Source organism: Stegostoma tigrinum, chromosome 12 (genome assembly GCF_030684315.1).
Source record: "Stegostoma tigrinum isolate sSteTig4 chromosome 12, sSteTig4.hap1, whole genome shotgun sequence".
Taxonomy (NCBI): Eukaryota; Metazoa; Chordata; class Chondrichthyes; order Orectolobiformes; family Stegostomatidae; genus Stegostoma; species Stegostoma tigrinum.
Genome location: NC_081365.1, coordinates 70,576,017 through 70,599,914, shown reverse-complemented (window position 1 = coordinate 70,599,914; position 23,898 = coordinate 70,576,017). Strand labels below are relative to the sequence as shown.

Below are 23,898 nucleotides of genomic sequence, written 5' to 3'. Positions count from 1 at the left end.
ATTTAAGGTCAGAACTTTACAAACTTTTAACAGCATCCTACTCACTTGATCTTTAAAGGCGCTGAAATCTGAAAAAATCTAAAGTTATAAAAATAGCATTATTACACTCAGTGATAGACCTCCCACATGAAAATGTAATACACAGTTGTATGCAGTTTCAAATTAACTTAATACAATGCAGATTTAGCCTTTTCACTGTCTAAGGTTCAGTGTAATAGGACTTCTGGTTGTGACATTCACTGTTAAGCTACACCTACTGTAGATGCCTTTCACTTACAAACACAGTATAGTACAAACAGTGGTGTACATTTTACAATGAAAGATTGGATCGGAAATTGGCTTGCTGAAAGAAGACAAAGGGTGGTGGTTGATAGGAAATGTTCATCCTGGAGACCAGTTACTAGTGGTGTACCGCAAGGGTCGGTGTTGGATCCACTGCTGTTTGTCATTTTGATAAACAACCTGGATGAGGGTGTAGAAGGATGGGTTAGTAAATTTGCAGATGACACTAAGGTCGGTGAAGTTGTGGATAGTGACGAAGGATGCTGTAGGTTGCAGAGAGACATAGATAAACTGCAGAACTGGGCCGAGAGGTGGCAAATGGAGATTAATGCAGACAAGTGTGAGGTGATGCGCTTTGGTAGGAGTTAACCGGAAGGCAAAGTACTGGGCTAATGGTAAGATTCTTGGTAGTGTAGAAGAGCAGAGAGATCTCGGCGTCCATGTACACAGATCCTTGAAAGTTGCCACCCAGGTTGGCAGGGCTGTTTAAGAAGGCACACAGTGTTTTAGCTTTTATTAATAGAGGGATCGAGTTCCGGAACCAAGATGTTATGCTGAAGCTGTACAAAACTCTGGTGCGGCCGCACTTGGAGTATTGTGTACAGTTCTGGTCACCGCATTATAAGAAGGATGTGGAAGCTTCGGAAAGGGTGCAGAGGAGATTTACTGGGATGTTGCCTGGTATGGAGGGAAGGTCTTACGAGGAAAGGCTGAGGGACTTGAGGCTGTTTTCATTGGAGAGAAGAAGGTTGAGAGGTGACTTAATTGAAACATATAAAATAATCAGAGGGTTAGATAGGGTGGATAGGGAGAGCCTTTTTCCTAGGATGGTGACGGCGAGCACGAGGGGGCATAGCTTTAAATTGAGGGGTGAAAGATATAGGACAGATGTCTGAGGTAGTTTCTTTACTCAGAGAGTAGTAAGGGAATGGAACGCTTTGCCTGCAACAGTAGTAGATTCGCCAACTTTAAGTACATTTAAGTCGTCATTGGACAAGCATATGGACGTACATGGAATAGTGTAGGTTAGACGGGCACGAGATCGGTACGACAGGTCGGCACAACATCGAAGGCCGAAGGGCCTGTACTGTGCAGTAATGTTCTATGTTCTACGTTCTATATATGTAATGAATGCTATCAGCACTGTTGGTTAAAATAAATCAGCAAGTAACCTGCAAGTCTATCTTGCACTTCAATTTTGAGAAAATGTCTGAGTAGTTCATATTCAACAACAGAAAAGGAAATGCCATATAACAGGAGGTGAAATGTACAGGTAACAGAGAGGCCAAATGCCTACTGGCTAAAGACAAGGATTTTAGGGAGTGAGTTCTGGAGCGCAGCAGGGTTAGACGGAGCATGGGGAGATGATGGCCTAGAGGTATTATCACCAGACCGTTAATCCAAGAATCCAAGTAATGTTCCGGGGACCAGAGTTCAAATCCCACCACGACAGATGGTGGAATTTAAATTTCTGCAAATAAGAGTCAAATGATGACCATGAATCCATTGTTGACGATGAGGGGGAGAAAAAGCCCATCTGGTTCATTAAAGTCCTTTAGGGAAAGAAACTGCCGTCCTTACCCGGTCTGGCCGACATGTGACTCCAGGCCCACAGAAATGTGGTTGACTGTGAACTGCCCTTTGGGCAATTAGGGATGGGCAATAAATGCTGGGCTGGCCAGTGACACCCTAATCTCATGGATGGGTTTTTAAAACATGTAGTGACTAATAATTGTTTGGAGGGAATAAGCTCTGCCAATGTCGACTCGAGCCGACTACGAAAGGTGGGGCAAAACTGAAGATGATAGAAGGCCTAACGATGTATTCATGCTTTCACAAGTCCAGAATTTTATCTGCCTGCTTCACTGCTGAATTTTGTTTGCTTATCTTCCATCTCATGGATCCATCTCAAGGATGGCCCTCCTAAAAATCAGTAAGATTGAGTAGTATGCCATGGAATTCCTACCACTGAAACAAAGCTCCAAGGTGAAGGCAGCTGGAATACCAGATACCTTTTGTGAGCAAGGATACGAGATTTCAAATAAGTTCTCATTTGAGGCAGGCAGGAAGGCTGCCTGCGGCGATATGAGAGAAGTCAAGCCTTGAAATGAGAATCTCTCACACTACAATTTTGCTCGTAGTCAATTCGAGGCAGGAGCGAAGGTAGTCCGAGGTGATGGTGGTACAAGAATGGACTATTCTAACAGGGATCGGTGTGGGAGAGGAAGTTCAGTCTGGAGCAGTGAGCCAGAATACCGCTCCTTTGCCTCAACACAACAGGGTAGATGGGTAACTGATGGGCATGGAGGTAGACAGTGTGCCAGCAGACTCTGGGACAAAGGGTGAGACGTTAGAGTTGGTGGTGTATGGGAGAAAACGTACCCCCGTCCTTCTGAGTGGTATCACTTAGCAATAGCATATAGAGAAAGGATATAGTAAGGTACAATGTATACAGTGGAGGAACTAACTCTTAAGATGATTTTACCTTTATATTGCAAAGGAGGGGAAGAGAGCCAGGAAAGCACAGTTCGGGGTGGAGAGTGGACTACAGGGGACAGATATTAGAGGAGAATGATGTTTCTAAAACATACATGAAGTGCAGAGAGGAAAAGATTATTGACTTGGCTCTCCTCCATAAGCAACCTTCATTCAACAAGTGCTCAAGGGAGAAAGAATGACTTCTGAAAGCCTGTTATGCAGAAAGCTCCAACCCGCACCTCATCACTAATCAACGCCTGACTCCAAAAAGATCCAGTTATCTTTGTGCTCCAGTAACACAAGCTGATGGCACCATTCCTCCAACAGTCTGCAAACCAGGCAACACAGATACATTGTGATCAGAGATAATGGGGACTGCAGATGCTGGAGAATCCAAGATAACAAAGTGTGGAGCTGGATGAACACAGCAGGCCAAGCAGCATCTCAGGAGCACAAAAGCTGACGTTTCGGGCCATGAAGGGTCTAGGCCCGAAGCGTCAGCTTTTGTGCTCCTGAGATGCTGCTTGGCCTGCTGTGTTCATCCAGCTTCACACTTTGTTAACACAGATACATAGTGCCTTTCGTGACTTTCTGAAGTGTAGTCACTGCAAGAAACACCAAAGAAAACTGCTACCTTGTCAGAATTCTTATTTAAAGCCTTACGGACCCAAAAATAACAAACTTCAAACTCAGCTGCAATGCCCTTCATTGGGAAATACCCTGTGAGCATGTGGCAAGCAGTTGCTTTGCCTGTTGTCCATTACTGCAGCCATCACCTCAGAGCTCGGTTCCTGCGCTATAAATTCCACTCAATCTTACCGATTTCCGAAGTGTCACCCTCGCGTTTTGGGTCGTAGCCTCCACGAGATGGAAGATGAGCGACTGGAGTTCAGCAGCGAAGCGGGTAGTTAAAATGCTGGACAGGAACTAGAAAGGGAGGGAGACTGGCCCCAGCTCAAGATAGTAACTACACATCAGGACTGCTTCATCGGCAGTGAAGCACTTTGGGACACCCCGAAATCTGAAAAAGATGCTACAGTTTTTTTTCTCTCGTTCGTAGTTGAAGACATGTGGTCAGGATAGGTGCTCAGGCGCTGTCAATAAATATCTATCAGTGCTTGCTCTGAGGCTAGCCATCCTCACTAGCACAAGTAAAGGGTGTACACCAGCTATCTCAGCACTGGTCAGCCAGAATCAGGCTGGATTACGGGAATACTCACCCCGTTTTGCAATTTCCAGTGCTGTGGCCTTGCCAATCCCGCTGTTTGCTCCAGTGATCAGGAAGCACCTTCCGGACACATCAACATCGAGGTCCTTCAGGGAAAATTGTTGGGCAGCAGCTTCATATCCACTTCTGCAGGGTACAGACGAAACAAAAGTGCGATGAACAGGACTAAGGGAGCTCAGTGCTTCATCCCTCCCACACACAGCCAATATACAGCATCCCTAAGACAGGCTCCGTGTTTAAGAAAAAATACACACTTGTCTTGCGGCTGGCACACAATTGTCACCTTACCAACATCAGCATTTGATTTCACATTTGAAGAAAGGTCACGCCAGTGTAAGGCAATGTCGTTGGGAAAGGGAAATGTTTTCGCACTTCATTTAAATAACACCAAATTCACTACAGAGCAAGACCAACAATCTAATCACCTCACATGTAATCAACTTCAGCACGAGGGTAGCAGGGCAGAATTTGATCAAGAGAATGTTGGTCTCACATATTCATGGAGCTATGGGCCATCAAGTGGGCATGGGCAGCTTTAAGTTATGCCAACGGACATGCACAACATCTTGACCCAAGAAAAGTTAGCAACATTCATTATTTTTCCAGCTGACTTGAATAACTTTACCTCCATGCACTTGTAGTGAAATGATACATCCATGACAGATTTACCAGCCTGTGTCCACGCATCTATAGAGCTGCAGTTAGGACCAACAATTGGGTGGCACTTTTGCTGTCACTGTTGGGACTGGGACAACGTTTAAAAAAAATTGAAAGGTTATGGATCAACTGTGCCCAGCCCCAACATTTGCTGGCATGACCTTTAATCTCATCCTTGAGAATGATAGTGGAATCCACATTCCTCAAACAGACACTAATCCTCTACAACACTGGTTGATAAGCATCAACATTCCTTTAGGATTCAAATCCATCAGCAGAAGAGCACCTAAGTCACATTCTTCTTACATGATAGGATTTAGGATTTGGTTTCATCACAAATGATGACAGTTTTTGTTTTCTTTTTACCGATACATAACTTGTAGATGTGTACTGTGGGCTAGAAATAAACTAAATTGTTAAGTTGCTTATTCCCAGAATGATTTAATGCATCAGAGGACAATTTAGCTGACCGTCACTTCGTTACCTGCTGAGATCCGGGATGGGTTAGTTCAAGCCCTTTGACTAAATTTTGTACGTGCTTTCTTTAACAATCATCTGGTGAAAGGAAACGGGACCAAGAAGACTAAGAACACGGTTAGCGTTGGAAAACATTGGCACCTCATGATTCGGGGTCTTGGTCTCACTACCATGCCATCATAAATGCTGAAAAGAGCAGTGCATGACTGGAGGCCTCTCCAGGTCACGCGCTCTCCTTCTGAATTTAGAGAAAGAAATTAACTGAAGAAACAACAGAAGTCACGACTTCCAACCCAGAGGTATAGCAAAATAACATTACTAATTTCCTCACACCACTACTGTTTACTCATTAAGTGCATCAAGGCTCAGACAAATATAATGGAAGCGTTAGCTGCATCCAGTTTTCGTTCTGGGTTCAAATCTTCATACAGATGCGGTCATCACTATGCTATACAAACTATTTCCCATTAGGTACAGCTTCACTGCGCACTGTGCACACATTCGCTTGCCAGGCCAAAAAAAAAATACCGTGCATTGCAGTTGGCTATTTAGCCCCTACTGTATAATCACTGGAATGGTAAAACATGAAACATGATGACAAGCAATGACCTCCTGCTGAGAGAGAGGGCACCATTGTCAGGCTCTCATTATGACTTCCTTTATAGCCTGTTTGATTTTTCTCGCACTCTGCAGGTATGACATTCCAGGGTCCCACATAGGAATGTGCCAGGCCATCATTGCCTTTACATCCACAGTCATCATTTGGCTGCATTATGCCGTGATTAAAATTTCAACACCATCCAAGAGTACTTTGGGGTTCTGACCTACTGTCATGACATAAATATTCAAACTGTTTTCAGGCCTTAATTCATTAAATGCGTCAACTGGTTACTTAAAGAGGAAAAAGGCCTTTGTGAGATTTAGTTGATGACTCTTCCCATCCTCATATGAAAGAATCTGTCCTGGTTTTGAAATCCCTAACCCCATAAAAATCAGATACAAATCATACCACATCACACTATAGGACACCTTGTTAGTGCGGACAGAGGAATTGCTCTCTTTAAAATGGGTTGTCACCAGCCCTCTCACATGAAGGATCCCTTGGAATAATATTAAAGAACAGGGGGTATTCTGACTGTCTTCGGTCCGCCTCCCCCTCTCTCCCTAAATATTTCAGAACCCTCTCCCCATCCCCCTCTCTGATGAAGGGTCTAGGCCCGAAACGTCAGCTTTTGTGCTCCTGAGATGCTGCTTGGCCTGCCGTGTTCATCCAGATTCACACTTTATTATCTTGTATTCTGACTGATGTCCTGGCCAACGCTTATCCCTCAACCAAAAACTATGGGCTGTTTATCATCACATTGCTATTCTGGCTGTGACTAAGCTGGTTGATGTATTTCCTGACATTACAACAGTGACAACATTTCAAAAGTACTTCACTGGCTGTAACACACTCTGGGACATTTAATTTTGTGAAAGGTGCTATAAGAATGTACTTCCTTGCTTATTCTTTTACGTCCAACATTTTTTTGGGGTGGGGGTCATCGTTTTTATTCATCTATCCCAATATGCAAATATGACAAAAGAAAAGTTGTGACAAAACTGTATTTCAGTAAAAAAGTGCAAACTCACATGTAGAAATTGATACTTTTTTAAAGCATCTGGAAATGCAGCAGCTCCAGAAGCAAAAAAAAAGACGTAAAACTTACAAATTACACTGATCAGACTTGGCTTGTGCACTTCTTATCAGGCCAATGTAAAGTCACCATCATTTCAAACTCTCATTAGAGAGCGATGACTGGTGGTGGTTTTAAAACTAAGGGTCTCCACGTCTCAAGGTACAGAGGTGAGAATATCACAGTCACTGCAGCCAGTGCGGGAATTGTACGTGTTGGCATCACTCTGCATTGCAAACCAGCCATTCAGCCAAATGAGCTAACTGCAAGACTCAAAGAAGTATACTTGTGCAACCAGCATATTCACTTCCCACTTCAACTGCTGTTGCCTTACTGCTATTTTCTCTTTCTGCAGAGCTATGTCATGCTTCTGTCACCTCAAATCTTCAGACTTTGATGCTCTCGGAGAAGTTTCTTTATTTAATTAATTTGCACTAAAAGAGCTGCTGAAACGATTGCTGTGATTAAGATGGATAGGATTCGTTTTTAGTAATGAGCCTGATTGAGGTGAATAGACAAGGTCTTTTCCCTGGGGTGGGGGGAGTCCAAAACTCGAGGGCATAAGTTCAAGGTGAGAGGGGAAAAATACAACAGGGATCTAAGGGGGGAACGGGTGACCGTACGGAATGAGCTGCCAAAGTGTTGGAGTGATAATGGGAACTGCAGGTGCTGGAGAATCCAAGATAATAAAGTGTGAAGCTGGACGAACACAGCAGGCCAAGCAGCATCTCAGGAGCACCAAAGCTGATGTTTCGGGCCTAGACCCTTCATCAGAGAGGGGGATGGGGTGAGGGTTCTGGAATAAATAGGGAGAGAGGGGGAGGCGGACCGAAGATGGAGACAAAAGAAGATAGGTGGACAGGAGAGTATAGGTGGGGAGGTAGGGAGGGAATAGGTCAGTCCAGGGAAGACGGACAGGCCAAGGAGGTGGGATGAGGTTAGTAGGTAGGAGATGGAGGTGTGGCTTGGGGTGGGAGGAAGGGATGGGTGAGAGGAAGAACCGGTTAGGGAGGCAGAGACAGGTTGGACTGGTTTTGGGATGCAGTGGGTGGAGGGGAAGAGCTGGGCTGGTTGTGTGGTGCAGTGGGGGGAGGGGACGAACTGGGCTGGTTTTGGGATGCGGTGGGGGAAGGGGAGATTTTGAAGCTGGTGAGGTCCACATTGATACCATTGGGCTGCAGGGTTCTCAAGCGGAATATGAGTTGCTGTTCCTGCAACCTTCGGGTGGCATCATTGTGGCACTGCAGGAGGCCCATGATGGACATGTCATCTAAAGAATGGGAGGGGGATTGGAAATGGTTCGCGACTGGGAGGTGCAGTTGTTTGTTGCGAACCAAGCAGAGGTGTTCTGCAAAGCGGTCCCCAAGCCTCCGCTTGATTTCCCCAATGTAGAGGATGCCACACCAGGTACAATGGATACAGTATACCACATTGGCAGATGTGCAGGTGAACCTCTGCTTAATATGGAAAGTCATCTTCGGGCCTGGGATGGGGGTGAGGGGGGAGGTGTGGGGGCAAGTGTAGCACTTCCTGAGGTTGCAGGGGAAGGTGCTGGGTGTGGTGGGGTTGGAGGGCAGTGTGGAGCGAACAAGGGAGTCACGGAGAGAGTGGTCTCTCCGGAAAGCAGACAAGGGTGGGGATGGAAAAATGTCTTGGGTGGTGGGGTCAGATTGTAGATGGCGGAAGTGTCGGAGGATGATGCGTTGTATCCGGAGGTTGGTGGGGTGGTGTGAGAGAACGAGGGGGATCCTCTTTGGCGGTTGTGGCGGGGGCGGGGTGTGAGGGATGTGTTGCGGGAAATGTGGGAGACGCGGTCAAGGGCGTTCTCGACCACTGTGGGGGGAAAGTTGCGGTCCTTGAAGAACTTGGACATCTGGGACGTGCGGGAGTGGAATGCCTAAAGTGGTGGAGACTGGTACAATTACAACATGTAAAGGCATCTGGATGGGAATATGAATTGGAAGGGTTTACAGGGATATGGGCCAAATGCTGGCCAATGGGATTAGAGTAAAATATGTGGCGAGCATGGAACAGTTAGAGCGAGGGGTCTGTTTCCATGCTGTATAACTCACCGGAGGAGCTTGAAAAGGAAACAGGCAGAGTGAGGGGGAAAAAACTACAACTCCCAGCAGTCTCTAAATAGTTCCCCAGTTCACGTTACAAGACCCTGTGCCTTGTACAATTGATTTAAACTGATATCCAGAAAGTGTGTTCTCCAGTGTAACGATACACTGCATTAGCCAGAGGTATCACTGAACTGAACTTTTATATACACTATCCTCTCTGCAATGATTTTGTTTTTTTTTAAAAAAGGCTTATTTTAGAACTAGAACGGCACACAATCCCCCAGAATAGCCCTAGATTAACGGGCCTCGGTATTTCTTTTCCATTTGCGTAAAGTACTGAGCGACCCAGCCCTACGTTATGTAACTGCGTCCTGGAGAGTGTGTGTAATACCGTGGGCTGGAAAGGTCACTCGTTCTAATCTATCGTTTTTGTCTTGCAATATCCTACTGAACCCGCAAAGCTGTCAAATACCCCCTTTGCAAGGAACACCCAAAAGACAGGTAGAAGCAGCAACGAAAGCAAATGTCCCCGGCTGCCAGTACGCGCAGAAGAGATGGGCTGAATGGCCGAGGGCGGGGATTGGCGATCAGCACTCACTTTGTATACTCGCGCAAGCCCTTGAGAAACCACACGCCGTTTCTGTAGAAGGACATGTCAGCGGCTCTTCGCTTCCTCTTCTAGTCCCCCCCGACACCGTTTTAGTGAACTGCTGCCTTCATGTCCCAGCAGCGTTAGGTGAGCTCCGCCATCCGACACAAACTCTTGCTCGCACATACACTCCTCCACTGCCCGGAAGCAAAATGAAAAGGCAACAACAACTTGCAAGCTGCCTCTGCATTCAGCAAGCGCCCCCCGCCGACACACACTGCTCAAATTCGGACTGGTCACGCTGAAAGTGGGACCTTCGTAAACTGGAATTCCGGAATTGGCTTCAAACCTTGCAAGAAATAAGGATTAAACCACAGCTAGCGCAAAAAATACATTTATTTTTGTTTCCATTCTCATGTATTAGCTACGATCGAGGACTGTGTGTGTGTGGGGGGGTGTAGGTGGTAAATGTTATGATTAAATTTCCAGGAATCGCCCCTGTATAGCAAATAATATGCATTTATAATGCGCCTTGGACGTTTTACTTCCCAGGAATCAAAATGACAGAGCTACAGAATGCAAAATTGCAACAGCAAGCTTGATCCCAGAGCTGGGTTTGAGGAAACATGGGGCTCTGGGACAGAACAAGGCTGTTCCATTCAGACCAGCTTCGTTAAAATGCGCTGGGAGAGGCGTCCTGGCCAATCCAATTGACTAATGATGGGGAGGACGGGGGAGCCACACCGGCTCACAGAGCATTAGTATTTGGTGGTATCACAGGACAACTATTTTGATGATGCCACCCAGGATGTGAAGGGATAGAGTGCACAAACATAGAAAAGCAGCAATTCATTAAGATCAAACTAGGAACGAGTGATTAAATGGCAAAACTCATTTCTTAAACTTTTTTTTTAAATTAACTCAGAGGATGAGGGCGTCATAGGTTAGACCAGCATTTATTGCCCATCCCTGATTGCACAGAGGGCATTTAAGAGTCAATCATATTGCTGTGGGTCTAGAGTCACATGTAGGCCAGACCAGGTAAGGATGGCAAATTTCCTGCCCTAAAGGACATCGGTGATCCAGATGGGATTACACAGCGTGGAGCTGGAGGAACACAGCAGGCCAGGCATCAGCAGAGGAGCGGGAAAGCTGATGTTTCGGATTGGGAACCCTACTCCACACTGTGTTATCTTTGACTCCAGCATCAGCAGTTCCTACTGCCTCTGAGTGAACCAAATGGGTTTTCTTTTGACAATTATTTCATGGTCGTCATTAGACCCCTTACTTCCAGATTACTTACTGAGTTCAAATTCCATCACCAGTTATGGTGGGATTTGAACCCAGGTCCCCTGAACAGCAGCTGAGTTTCTGGATGAATAGGTTAGTGGTCAAATGAATTAAGAGCACAAATAAGAGTCAACAGCGTAATCTTATTAACTATTACTGAGACATGGTTATTAGGAGATTAAAGTCAAGAACTTAGGGACAGATTGGTGGCTCAGTGGCTAGCACTGCTACCTTACAGCACCAGTGATTTGGGTTTGAGCCCACCCTGGGGAGACTGCCTGTGTGGAGTTTGTACATTCTAGGTGGATTAGCCACAGGAAATGCAAAGTTATAGGGCAGGGGTGTGGGTCTGGGTGGGATGCTCTTTGGAGAGTTGGTGTGGACTTGATGGGCCAAATGGTCTCCTTCCACACTGTAGAGATTCTATAAATATTCAGAGGTAGGTGACTTTTTGAAAGAACAGATGGGAAATGTGGTGGGTAGCTTTGTTAATATGAGATGGAACAAACACGATAGCAAGAACTTATCTTGGATCAGATGATAAGGAATCCACATGGGTGGAGATAAGAAATAACAAGGAAAAGAAGACACTGGTGGAAGAAGTCTACAGGCCCCCTAACAGTTCCTGTACTGTGGGGCGGGGGATAAATCATGAGATAATGAGGGATATATGAAGAAAGATACTACACTAATCATGGGTGACTTTAAGCTTTGATAACAAGGTGTGGAGCTGGATGAACACAGCAGGCCAAGCAGCATCAGAGGAGCAGGAAAGTTCATCCTGCTGTGTTCATCCAGCTTCACACTGTGCTATCTCAGATTCTTCAGCATCAGCAGTTCCTACCATCTCTCTGACTTCATTCAGACCAGTTTGCTAGGTCAGTATGTTGTGGATCCAACCAGGGATCAGACTGGTTTCGATCTGGGGGTGTGCGCTAAGGCAGATTTCATAAATTGTCTCACAGTAGTAGAATTTAACATTCAGTTTCAGAGTGAGACCTGGAGAGCTGGAAACAACTGTGCCAACTTCAAGAAGGGTTGAGGGTTGGATTGGATTGGGAAAGGTGTTTAGCAGAAAACACATCTGAAGAACAATGGCAGAGATAATGGGAACTGCAGATGCTGGAGAATCCGAGATAACAAAGTGTGGGGCTGAATGAACACATTTTAGGAGCACAAAAGCGGACGTTTCAGGCCTAGACCCTTCATCAGAAAAGGGGGATGGGGAGAGGGTACTGAAATAAATAGGGAGAGAGGGGGAGGTGGATCGAAGATGAATAGAGGAGAAACTTTTATCCATCTTCTATCTGCCTCTCCCTCTCTCCCTATTTATTTCAGAACCCTCACCCCATCCCCCTCTCTGATGAAGGGTCTAGGCCCGAAACTTCAGCTTTTGTGCTCCTGAGATGCTGCTTGGCCTGCTGTGTTCATCCAGCTCTGTACCTTGTTATCTCAGATTCTCCAGCTTCTGCAGTTCCTACTATCTCGAAAACATCAGGTTGGCTGGTTGTGAACAGTTTTGGTCCCCTTTATCTAAGGAAAGATATACAGGCATTGGAGGTAGGTATGGAGGGATTGTCTTATGAGGACAAGTTTGGGCTTGGACTCATTGGAGTTTAGGAAAATGAGAGGCAACAAATAGAGTTAGTTGGGAGGGTTGATGGAAGGTTTGAGTGAAGTATGCCCAGTTACTCAAACTGACCTGTTTCTGTGTTGTACATACATTGTGAATTATCTTCCCTCTTGGTCAAGTTTATACTTCTGTTTTGCATCTTGCACTTCTCTGTAGCACCTTAGATTTTTTTTTCTACATTCTTATGCAAATAACAATTTTTACTGTCGCTTGGAAGCTTCTAGCAAGTGGAGGTTGCAGTTTTGAAGGGTGCTGCTGAAAGGACCTGGGTGAGTGACTGCAGTGTGTCTTCTAGATAGTCCGTACTGCTGCTAGTGTGTGTCAGTGGTGAAGTGAGTGAATGTCGGAGGTGATGGATGGATAGTCAATCAAGTGGGTTGCTTGGTCCTGGATTGTGTGGAGCTCCTTGGGAGTTGATGGAACTGCACCCATCCAGGCAAGTGGGGAGTATCCCATCACACCCCTGACTTGTGCCCTGTAGGTGGTGAACTGGGTTTGGGGAGTCAGGAGGTGAGCTACTCATTGCAGTATTCCTACCCTCTGGCCTGCTGTACCATAATATTTACATGGCTGGTCCAGTTCAGTTTCTGGTCCATGATGTTCATAATGTCAGATTCAGCAATGGTAACACCATTTAACATTAGAGGGTGATGGTTAGTCTCTCTCTTGTTGGAGATGGTCGTTACCAGGCATTTGTGTGGCACAAACATTACTGCCATTTATCAGCCCAAGCTTGGATGTTGCCCAGACACCACCACATTGGGACGTGGATTGTTTCAGTATCGGGGGAGTCATGAACATGGTGCTGAACATTGTGCAATCATCAGTGATCATCCCCATTTCTGACCTTATGAAGGAGGGAATGTCATTGATGAAGCAGTTGAAGATGGTCAGGCCAAGGACATTACCATAAGGATCTCAGGGCTCTTGTGGACCATTGATAGCAACCCTTATGCTGGGCCAGGAGACTCAGATTGTAGTCAGAACTTCAAGTCATGCTCCAGAGCTGTGTAATAACATCTACACATTGATTGATTAGGAAAATGTCTACATGAAAGGGTCTCCGCAGAGATGTCCTGGGATGGAGATGATAAACCTCTAACCAAAAGAGAGTTTTTCTATTGACTGCAGCTTTGTTAAAGCTCCTTGATGGTGACTTGGTCAAATGGTGCCTTGATGTCAAGGGCAGTCACCCTCACTTCCCATCTTAAATTCACTTCTTTTGTCCAAGTTTGTACCGTAGAATACATTGAGCAGGTTATTACTGAGCAAGTGCCACCTTCTAGCACTGTTGTTGGCCACACACATCACACAAGAGTGGCACGGTGGCTCAGTGGTTAGCACTGCTGCCTCACAGTGCCAGGGACTTGGTTTTGATTCCATCCTCAGGTGACTGTCTGTGTGAAGTTTGCACATTGTTCCTATGTCTGTGTGGGTTTCTTCTGTATGCTCTGGTTTCCTCCCACAAGACGTGCAGATGAGATGGATTGGCCTTGCTAAATTGTCCATTGTGTTCGGGGATATGTAGAGTAGGGGGATGGGTCTGGGTGGGATACTCTGAGGGCCGATGTGGAATTTTTGGTCCAAAGGGCCTGCTTCCACGCTGTAGATATTGGTTTTCTGATGTGTATAAGTAGACTGATGGGATGGCCATTAGTCTGATTGGATTTGACCTGTTGCCTGTGTATAGGACATACCTGGGCAATTTTTTATCATATTGGATGGATGCCAGTTTTGTGGCTGTACTGGAGCTTGGCCAGGGACATGGCAACTTCTGGAGCCCAGATCCTCAATATTACTGCCCATCCCCTTTGCATATCCAATGTCTTGAACTGTTTCTTGATCTCACCTGGAGTGAAGGCTGCCATCTGTGATGCTGGAGAGGTCTGGAGGAGGACAAGATGGATCACCTCCTTTTGGTTCTAGAAAAGATTCCACCCAGTCTTTTTCGCTGATGTGCTGGGCTCCTGTATCATTGAGGCCATGGCTTATAGAACATAGAACATAGAATACAGCACAGGAACAGGCCATTTGTCCCACAATGCTCTGCCAAACATGATGCCACATTAAACTAATCTCTCTTGCCTGCCCTTGGTCCATAGCCCTCCATTTCTTGTATATTCATGTGCTTATCTAAAAATCCCTTAAACACCCCTCTGGTATCTGCTTCCAACACTACCCCTAGCAGTGCATTCCAGCATCCTACCACTCTGTGTAAAAAAACTTGCTCCTCACACCTCCTTTGAATTACCCCCTCTAACCTTAAATGCATGGCCCCTAGTATTAGACATTTCAACTCTGGAAAAAAGATTCTGACCATCAACCCCATTTATACATGTCAATTTAACAGACTTCTATCAAGTCTCCCCTTAGTCACTGCTGCTCTGGAGACTATCCTCTCCTTATCGCTCACACCCACTACTCCAGGCAGCATCTCTTCTGCACTTTCTCCAGAGTTCTACACAATTCCTGTAATGTGGCAAACAGAAATGAATGCAATACTCCAACTATGGCCTAACGAAAGTCTTACAAACCTGCAACATGACATCCTAACTCTTGTACTCAATTCCCTGACCAATAAAAGCAAGCATGCCATATGCCTTCTTTACCACCCTATCTACTTGCACGGCCAGTTTCAGGGAGCTGTGGACTTGAACAGCAAGATGCGTCTGTACATCAATGCTGTTCACGGTCCTGCCATTAACTGAATAATTTTGTGGTTGTTTTCAATTTTTATTTCAACAACAATTCATTAACATTGCTGAAAAAAGAAGAGGTGTGCAGTTCAAGCTTTTTACCTTGTAGTCATCAGGACAAAATTTTTTTGTGGACTGAATAATTTTGTGGTTGTTTTCAATTTTTATTTCAACAACAATTCATTAACATTGCTGAAAAAAGAAGAGGTGTGCAGTTCAAGCTTTTTACCTTGTAGTCATCAGGACAAAATTTTTTTGTGGACCTTCCACCTCCAGTGTGTGGTTTAATTGTTCACCACCATTTACAATAATCACTAATGGTTTCACAGTCACTATTGGCATGGGCTTCACTTCCAGGCTTAATTTATTTCAAGATAACAAGGTGTAGAGCTGGATGAACACAGCAGGCCAAGCAGCATCTTAGGAGCACAAAAACTGATGTTTCAGGCCTAGACCCTTCATCAGAAAAGGGGGATGGGAAGAGGATTCTGAAATAAATAGGGAGAGAGGGGGAGGCGGATCAAAGATGGATAGAGGAGATGATAGGTGGAGAGGAGACAGACAAGTTAAAGGAGCAGGGATGGAGCCTGTAGAGGTGAGTGTAGGTGGGGAGGTAGGGAGGGGATAGGTCAGTCTGGGGAGGACGGACAGCTCAAGGGGGCGGGATGAGGTTAGTAGGTAGGAAATGGGGGTGCGTTTTGAGCTGGGAGGAGGGGATAGGTGAGAGGAAGAACAGGTTAGGGAGGCGGGGTCGAGCTGGGCTGGTTTTGGGATGTAGTAGGGGGAGGGGATATTTTGAAGTTGGTGAAATCCACATTGATACCATTGGGCTGCAGGGTTCCCAAGCCGAATATGAGTTGCTGTTCCTGCAACCTGCGGGTGGCATCATTGTGGCACTACAGGAGGTCCAGGATGGACATGTCGTCTCAGGAATGGGAGGGAGAGTTGAAATGGTTTGCGACTGGGAGGTGCAGTTGCTTAGTGTGAACCGAGCGTAGGTGTTCTGCAAAGCGGTCCCCACACCTCCGTTTGGTTTCCCCAAAGTAGAGGAAGCCACAACAGGAACGGTAGATGCAGTATACCACATTAGCAGATGTGCAGGTGAACATCTGCTTGATGCGGAAAGTCTTCTTCGGGCCCGGGATGTGAGTGAGAGAGGAGGTGTGGGGGCAAGTGTAGCACTTCCTGTGGTTGCAGGAGAAGGTGTCGGGTGTGGTGGGGTTGGTGGGGAGTGTGGAGCAGACAAGGGAGTCATGGAAAGAGTGGTCTCTCTGGAAAGCAGACAAGGGTGGGGATGGAAAAATGTCTTTAGTGGTGGAGTTGAATTGTAGATGGTGGAAGTGTCGGAGGATGATGTGTTGTATCCAGACGTTGGTGTGGTGGTATGTGAGGACTAGGGGGATCCTGTTTTGGCGGTTATTGCGGGGGCGGGGTATGAAGGATGAGTTGTGGGAAATGCGGGAGATACGGTGGAGGGCATTCTCGACCACTGAGGGAGGGAAGTTGCAGTCCTTGAAGAACGAGGACATCTGAGGTGTACGGGAGTGAAATGCCTCATCCTGGCAGCAGAGGCGAAGAAATTGGGGACAGGTGATGGAATTTTTGCAGGAAGGTGGGTGGGAGGAGGTGTATTCTAGGTAGCTGTGGGAGCCGCTGAGCTTGAAATGGATGTTGGTTTCTAGGTGGTTACCTGAGATGGAGACAGAAAGGTCCAGGAAGGTAAGGGATGTGTTGGAGATGGCCCAGGTGAACTTGAGCTTGGGGTGGAAGGTGTTGGTGAAGTGGATGAACTGTTTGAGCTCCTCGTGGGAGCATGAGGTGGAGCTGATACAGTCATCAATGTAACGGAGGAAGAGGTGGGGTTTAGGGCCAGTGTAGGTATGGAGGCAGGATTGTTCCACGTAACCTACAAAGAGGTAGGCATAGCTAGGGCCCATGCGGGTGTCCATGGCCACCCCCTTAGTCTATAGGAAGTGGGAGGAATCGAAAGAGAAGTTGTTGAGGGTGAGAACGAGTTCGGCAAGGCGGATGAGGGTGTCAGTGGAGGGGGACTAGTCGGGCCTGCAGATTCCCCATGCAGATGGCCTAAAGGCCCACCGCTTCTTCCTGTCCTGCAGACCCGACCAGCCCCCCTCCACTGACACCCTTTAACTTGTGTGTCTCCTCTCCACCTATCTTCTCCTCTATTCATCTTTGTACCTCCTCCCCCTCTTTCCCTATTTATTCCAGTTCCCTCTCCCCATTCCCCTTTTCTGATGAAGGGTCTAGGCCCAAAACGTCAGCTTTTGTGCTCCTGAGATGCTGCTTGGCCTGCTGTGTTCATCCAGCTCCACACTTTGTTATCTTGGATTCTCCAGCATCTGCAGTTCCCATTATCTCTGATTTATTTATTTCAAGTTGTGCTGTCAGCCATAGTGCTGTTCAAACCTTTTGTTACATTACATATAGCTTGGGTGGGTCAGCCACTGGGTCAGTGATATCACCTCAAAAGTGAGAGGGAAAAGGATTCAAAAGGGATCAAGAGGCAGTTTTTTTCTACACAAAAGGGTGGTTTGTGTATGGAATGAACTGTTATAAGAAGTGATGCGAGTCTGGTACAATTCCAACATTTAAAAGGCATTTGGATGGGTATATGAACAGGAAGGGTGTAGAAGGGCATGGGCCAAATGCTGGTGAGTGGGACTAGATGAGTTTAGGATATCTGGTTGGATATGGGTCTGTTTCTGTGCTGTACAACTCTATGTCCGTAAACAAGGGAAATGTTCTTTACGTTGTTTTCAAATGGAACTGGTACAGATTCAGTGATAACAAGGTGTGAAGAGCTGGATGAACACAGCAGGCCAAGCAGCATCAGACGAGCAGGAAGGCTGACGTTTTGGGCCTAGACCCTTTCTCAGAAATTCATTTTTCTGAAACACCTGCTGTGTTCATCCAGCTCTACACACCTTGTTATCTCAGATTCTGCAGTTCTCACCATCTCTGATCAGCGATAACCTTCCAAAGGGAAGCGAGGAGGGAACACTGCAGGAGTCACTGGAGGGGAGGGCCAGCACAGACACGGAGGGGGCTGAATGGTCTCGGCTCCTCAGGGGGACGGCTGTTGTTGTGTGTGGCAGTGCCCAGCAGGGTGAGTGAATCGCCGTGTGTGCGGGGAGGATCCCGTGGTGTGTGTTTTGCAGGTGGAAGGTGCGCAATATTGCCTTGGAGCCAGAATAGCGAGGGAGGACGGGGAAAGCTGTTGCGGCGCCAGGCTCGCTGCGAATCTCACCGCACAGCCGTGACCTCCGGCCACCCGGGAGGGCCGGGACTCAACCGCTGGCGAGCGGAGCCGGAGCCGGCCTCTCTCTGCACACCCCAACCCCATGGCCGGGGGAGGTGTCCGCACAAAGGGAGCGACCGCCGCCGAGGAGCACGCAATGGGGGAGCGGAGGGCAGCGCAGGGCTCCCGCTGTGTCGAGGTGACCCTGAGCGGGGGTGCGCCCTGGGGGTTCACCTTGCGAGGGGGTCGGGAGCACAAGGAGCCCCTCCTCATCACCAAGGTAAGGAAAGCTGGCCTGCCCTCTCTCTGTCTCTGTGCTTTTTAACTGCGCACATCCAAACCCCACTCTTGCCAGGATTTGCAACAAACCCAGCCGTGGTTCTGTTGCTAATTTCTTGTTCCCTTCATCCATAGGTTCGAATCCCACAGCTCACCCAGTGCTTGAGGGAGCGCTGCATTGTCACAAGTGTGCCCTTTCTGCTGAGATGTTGATGCTTAGTGGCCAGAGCAAGAGAGTTCCCCAGGCTACCCGGTCAATGTTTATTCCCACCACCTTCTCTCTTCTCTCCCCCCGCCCCCCGGCCATGGCTTTAATAAAACAAGACCAGCTGGACCCCCATCACGTTGTTGTTCGTGGAATCTTGCTGTGCGCAAACTTATTGCTCCAGCGTTACACTTCGTTGGCTGTAGGACACTGGTTCCCCTCTGAGTTTGTGAGAGCCGTCATGTGAATGCAGATTATTCGATACTGCATCTGGATGAGAGTCTTCCTGTTCTGAGGAAGGGTCTCTGGACCCGAGACGTTAACTCATTATTATTTTCTTCACAGATGCTGTCAGACCTGCTGAGCTTTTCTAGCAACTTTAGTTTGTGGCCCTGATTTGCAGGATCCACAGTTCTTTCGGTTTATATTTGAGGCCACCAAGTCATTGTGATGTCTCACCAGCTTTTAACAGCAAATGAGTTGTGGCACACACTGAGAAGACAGCAGCCATCAATCTTTGATAATAAAATGTGAGGCTGGATGAACACAGCAGGCCAAGCAGCATCTCAGGAGCACAAAAGCTGACGTTTCGGGCCTAGACCCTTCATCAATCTTTACTGGCCATGTTGGCGGATAGGTCTCTGAAGTTATGCTCAGGATCTGAGTTCCACAGGGAAGGCTAGCCTGTATTGTCCATTCGTCCCCGAGATGATGTTGCCCAGTTACCTCTGTGAACCTCTGCACATCTGTTGTGTGTGTTTGGTAAAGAGTTTCAGAATTTTAACCCAGCAGTGGTAAAGAAGTAATGATGTGCTTGCCCTTATTGGCCAGTGCATTGAGTGTTAGGGTTGGGAGGTTATGTTGCGGCTGTACAGGGCATTAGTTAGGGCATTTTTGGAATACTGCAAACAATTCAGGTCTCCCTGCTATAGGAAGGATGTTGTGAAACTTTGCCAGGGTTGGAGGGTTTAAGCTGAAAGGGAGATGCTGAGTAGACTGGGGCTATTTTCCCTGGAACGTCAGAGGCTGAGGGGTGACCTTATGGAGGTTGAGAAAATCTTGAGGGGTATGGATGGGGTGAACAGCCGAGGTCTTTTCCCAGGGGTGGGAGAAGTCCAGAACTGAAGGTGAGAGGAGAAAGATTTAAAAGGGACCTAAGGGGCAGTTTTTCACACAGAGGGTGGTGCATGTATGGAATGCGCTGCCAAAGGAAGTAATAGAGAATGGTACAATTACAAGATTTAAAAGGCATCTGGATGGGTATATAAAGAAAGAAGGATTGGAGGGATATGGGCCAAATGCTGGCAAATGGGAGTTGATTAATTTAGGATACCTGATCGCAAGAGTTGGACGGAAAGGTCTGTTTTGCTGTACAACTCTGTGACTCGACCTGAAACAAAAGCTAACTGTGCTTCATTTTACAGTCTCATCTAAGAGATGACCCTTTACACAATGTAACATTTCCTTGTCTGTCCCCCTCCATGGTGTGTTTAATAATTAGTCAGAATTATAGAAGAATTATTTTTAATCAACCTGTTTGGACCTGCTATGATGCGCATTCAGGGCAGGTGGGACTTGACCATCTGAGCCAGAGGTAGGGATGCTACCACTAGGCCGCAAGAGCCCCGTCCTTTATGCACCCGGTATGCCCAGGCAGTCTCCCGTCTAAGTACCAACCAGATCTAAAATGAAAACAGAAATTGTTGGAGAAGCTCATCACGTCTGGCAGCATCTGTGGAGAGAGCAGCAGAGTTAATGTTTCGGGTCCGGCGACCCTTCCTCAGAACACAGTTAAAAGAACTGAAGAAGAGTCATACTGGACTCAGCATTATCTCTGAGTTTGCTTAGCTTCCAAAATCTGTTACGATTAGGTGTAGTCACAGGTTGTGAAGTGTGGTTTCAATTCCCAACCCCCTAGTTCAGAGACATATGTGCAACCAACTGAACCAGACTGGCATGTTAAATGATTTGGTGACAGCCTATACAAAACAGCCAATATTTCCACAGGCTCTCAACACCTTGCCATGACATTTATTTGTGTGCTATTTTATTTAATTGTTTAAAAATATTGGAAGAAGCTCGTATTGAGCATTTAATATTTATCCACTAATATTGTGACAAATAATATTTATGTGTTGTGTGAATTGTGTTTGCTATTCTGGGAAATGCTTTTCTAGTAGTTCTTGACATCCATGACCTACAGTTCACTACTGGCCATGACACAACCTCTACACATTGTATACAATGAAACAGCTCTTAATAATTTTCTGTGAAAAGACCATCTGTTGTTAGTGACTCCACTCCAACAGGATACATTTTTGTTAGCATTTACTAAAAACTGAGAGTTCAGTCTATGATCATGTTTACTTGTTCGAGATGAGTCAGTAGTGAAAATGTAATCTATATGCTATTGGCAAGTTCTTTAATATTTCTGAAACTGAATTCCCAAACAAGTTGAGATGGTCCTGTTCAATTCATCAGCAGGACTTTTCCATGTGTTTTTCTGTTGTAAAGTGACATTTACAGCTGATGAAAATAAATTAATAACTGTGCTATATCCTGGTCTCAAACCTCTGCAATAATTGTTGTAGCTTGCTGCATTTTGGAATTGAAAAATGTGGGCTCTATGTTGAGAGAGCATTGTTTGTGAAGAGGCATTGTGTTCCGAAGATGGTGTTTATGGAGTGTTTTAATGGTGTCATCTGTGGCATTAGGACTGTTGTATTGTAAAGTGGTGTTCAAAGTTTTCAGAACGGTGGTCAGTGCCTGCATTTCAAATTTGAACACTTGTCATTGAATCTCTAGACTTTTCATAACCTTGTGACGTTACAATAGTGACTACAATTCAGCCGAGTGTTTAATTAGCTGATGGTGTTCTGAGGTGTGTGGCGGATGTGAAAAGCGCTATATAAATGGTATTTTTCTGATTTGTAATGATTGCTTCCTGTGAGCCAAGTGCCTGAAGTTGTGATCATCCTGATGCCACTTTGGCTGCAATGTTCAGGAGCTTCGAATTTCCACTGTGTGGGATATTAGCAAGTTTGGTTATTGGTTTCTGTGGCCCAGAGTCACGCGGATGAGCTTGTGTTTAGGTGGCACCATTTCACATCCTGGTAATGCTTCAGATTTGTTCACGGTGGAATGCCTTTGAAATGAACCCACTATTACGATGCAAGAAATGTGACAGCTAAATTTGCACAACAGTTTTCCCAGAAACATCTGCGAGATGCCTGACGAGGTGATATTGGTCGAGTGATAAATATGGGCTGCTGATCTTTGAAATAGTTGTGGCATCTTTTTTTAGAACATCTGCTGGAGAGCAGATGTGGCCCAATCTCAGTGTCTCCTCTGGCTGTACACCTCTCTTTGGTACGTACAGTAGGCTTAGGAGGGGCAATTCCTTCTAAAGCGAATGAGGAACAACAAAATGGAGCTAGCTAGGGTGTGGAATTAGCCAGAGGTTGGAGTGTTGGCTACGAGAGGATCTATTTGGCAATGTGTTTTACAGCCAGCTAGGCTGCCCGGACTGAAACAAACAGTCTGAGTGCATTTTTGGCTCAAATCTTCAGCATTTTCAAATCTGTAAAAGAGCATTCACTCAACCCCTTTTAATATTGAGTATTTTCAGAATATCTCAGTCTTCTGTATATCATAGGTACAAATGGCTTGATGGCCTTTTGCTCGAGGCAAAAGTTGAAGGAAGGTAAAGGCATAGCTTTAAACTAATGGTGAAACAAGCATATAGTGCTGAATGGCCCCTCTTGATTCCACTATTCTGAAAAATTTTTGTTACCATGAGTGGAAACAAATCTTAAAATCTTAAACACATAATTTTTAAGAAGTTCTTTTGACAAAGAAATGTATGTGGCATTTAGAGAAAGTTAAATGTTGATTTTAAATTTGGAACATGTTTCCTTGTTTTCTTCGGTTGGTATATCAGTTAGATTGCTTGTTTTTCCTGAAGAAGTCTATTGTTTAGGGTTGCTTCTTTTCTGGAGTGATGTGTTCGAACACAATCGTAGTTGATCCTGTGCAGTCACACAGCGGGTGAAGGGTGATGCCTGATGGAGCCGTGGATTTGAGATGAAAATCGAGAATATGTCGGGGCTCCTGGCAAAAATGGAATGGAAGAGTCATCTGCTCTTGTTTCCTTGCTTGTGAGATCTGGGGAGGAAAACAATCTTCCAGACTCCAAAGCAAAGTTTCAGACTGAACAGGATAAACCCATCAGCAACCCATCAACTTGAATTCATTCTTCTGGACATGGCTTCAGTCTGATTACCAAAGTTTGTGAGTGGAATGGAAAAAAATTGGGGGATTCAGATGCAATGTAACATTATAAACATCACACGAAGGAAGCACAGTTTGGAAAAGGTGCAGTGCATACTCTGGACTTCAAAGTTCCTCCCCAGGAGTGGCTTGGCAGCAGCACGACTGACCAAACTTCTCAAGCCTGAAATGGCGTAGCCTCAAGATTGGGTCTGTAAGGGGACCTCCTCGAAAGGAAAAACATACTTGACCTCATTCTCATCAGTGTGTCCCTTACAGATGCATCTGTCCATGACTGTACTGATAAGAGTTACCATTGAATGGCCGTTGTGGAAATGAAGACTTGTCTTTACGTGGAGGTATTCTCAATTGAGTTATATGGCACTATCTCTGTCCCAAACTGGATATACTTAGGACAGATCAAGCACCTCCAGACTGGGCAACCACGAGGTGCTGTGTGTCATCAGCAGCAGCCAAACTGTACTCCAGCACAATCTGTAACCTCATGGCCTAACATAACCCCCACTCAACCATTACCATCAGGCCAGGGGATCAACCCTGTTTCAATACTGAATGCGGGAAGGTATTTTGAGAGCAGCATCAGGCATTTCTTAAAAATCTGGTGGATCTGGGGACTTAGCATATAAATACAATGGTTACAAGAGCTGGTCAGAGGCTAGGAATACTGCAGCAGATAACTCACCTCCTAACTCCTCACTTGCCTGGATGGGTGTAACTCTCAACAACACACCATTCAGGACAAAGTAGCCCGCTTGATTGGCAGCGCATCCACTCCCTCCATCACTGATGCTCA

At 46.1% G+C, this 23,898-nt stretch overlaps 2 protein-coding genes across 5 annotated transcripts in view; one reads left to right on the top strand and one right to left on the bottom strand.

The window, feature by feature from the left end:
- The window catches only part of dhrs12 (dehydrogenase/reductase (SDR family) member 12), a 36,143-nt gene extending 26,494 nt beyond the window's left edge, over positions 1-9,649 (bottom strand). For all 4 annotated transcript variants that reach the window (XM_048541239.2, XM_048541236.2, XM_048541235.2 and 1 more), the window contains exons 1-2: positions 9,463-9,649; positions 3,981-4,114 (exon numbers count right to left, since the gene is read on the bottom strand). In XM_048541239.2, coding sequence (XP_048397196.2) covers positions 3,981-4,114; positions 9,463-9,518 — 190 coding nt within the window. In that variant the 5' untranslated portion in view covers positions 9,519-9,649. The remainder of the gene's footprint in view (positions 1-3,980; positions 4,115-9,462) is intronic.
- Positions 9,650-18,220: 8,571 nt separating this feature from the next.
- Positions 18,221-23,898, top strand: part of shroom2a (shroom family member 2a) — a 191,374-nt gene continuing 185,696 nt past the window's right edge. The window contains exon 1 of the mRNA XM_048540705.2: positions 18,221-18,611. Within this exon, the coding sequence (XP_048396662.1) occupies positions 18,435-18,611 (177 nt within the window). The 5' untranslated portion in view covers positions 18,221-18,434. The remainder of the gene's footprint in view (positions 18,612-23,898) is intronic.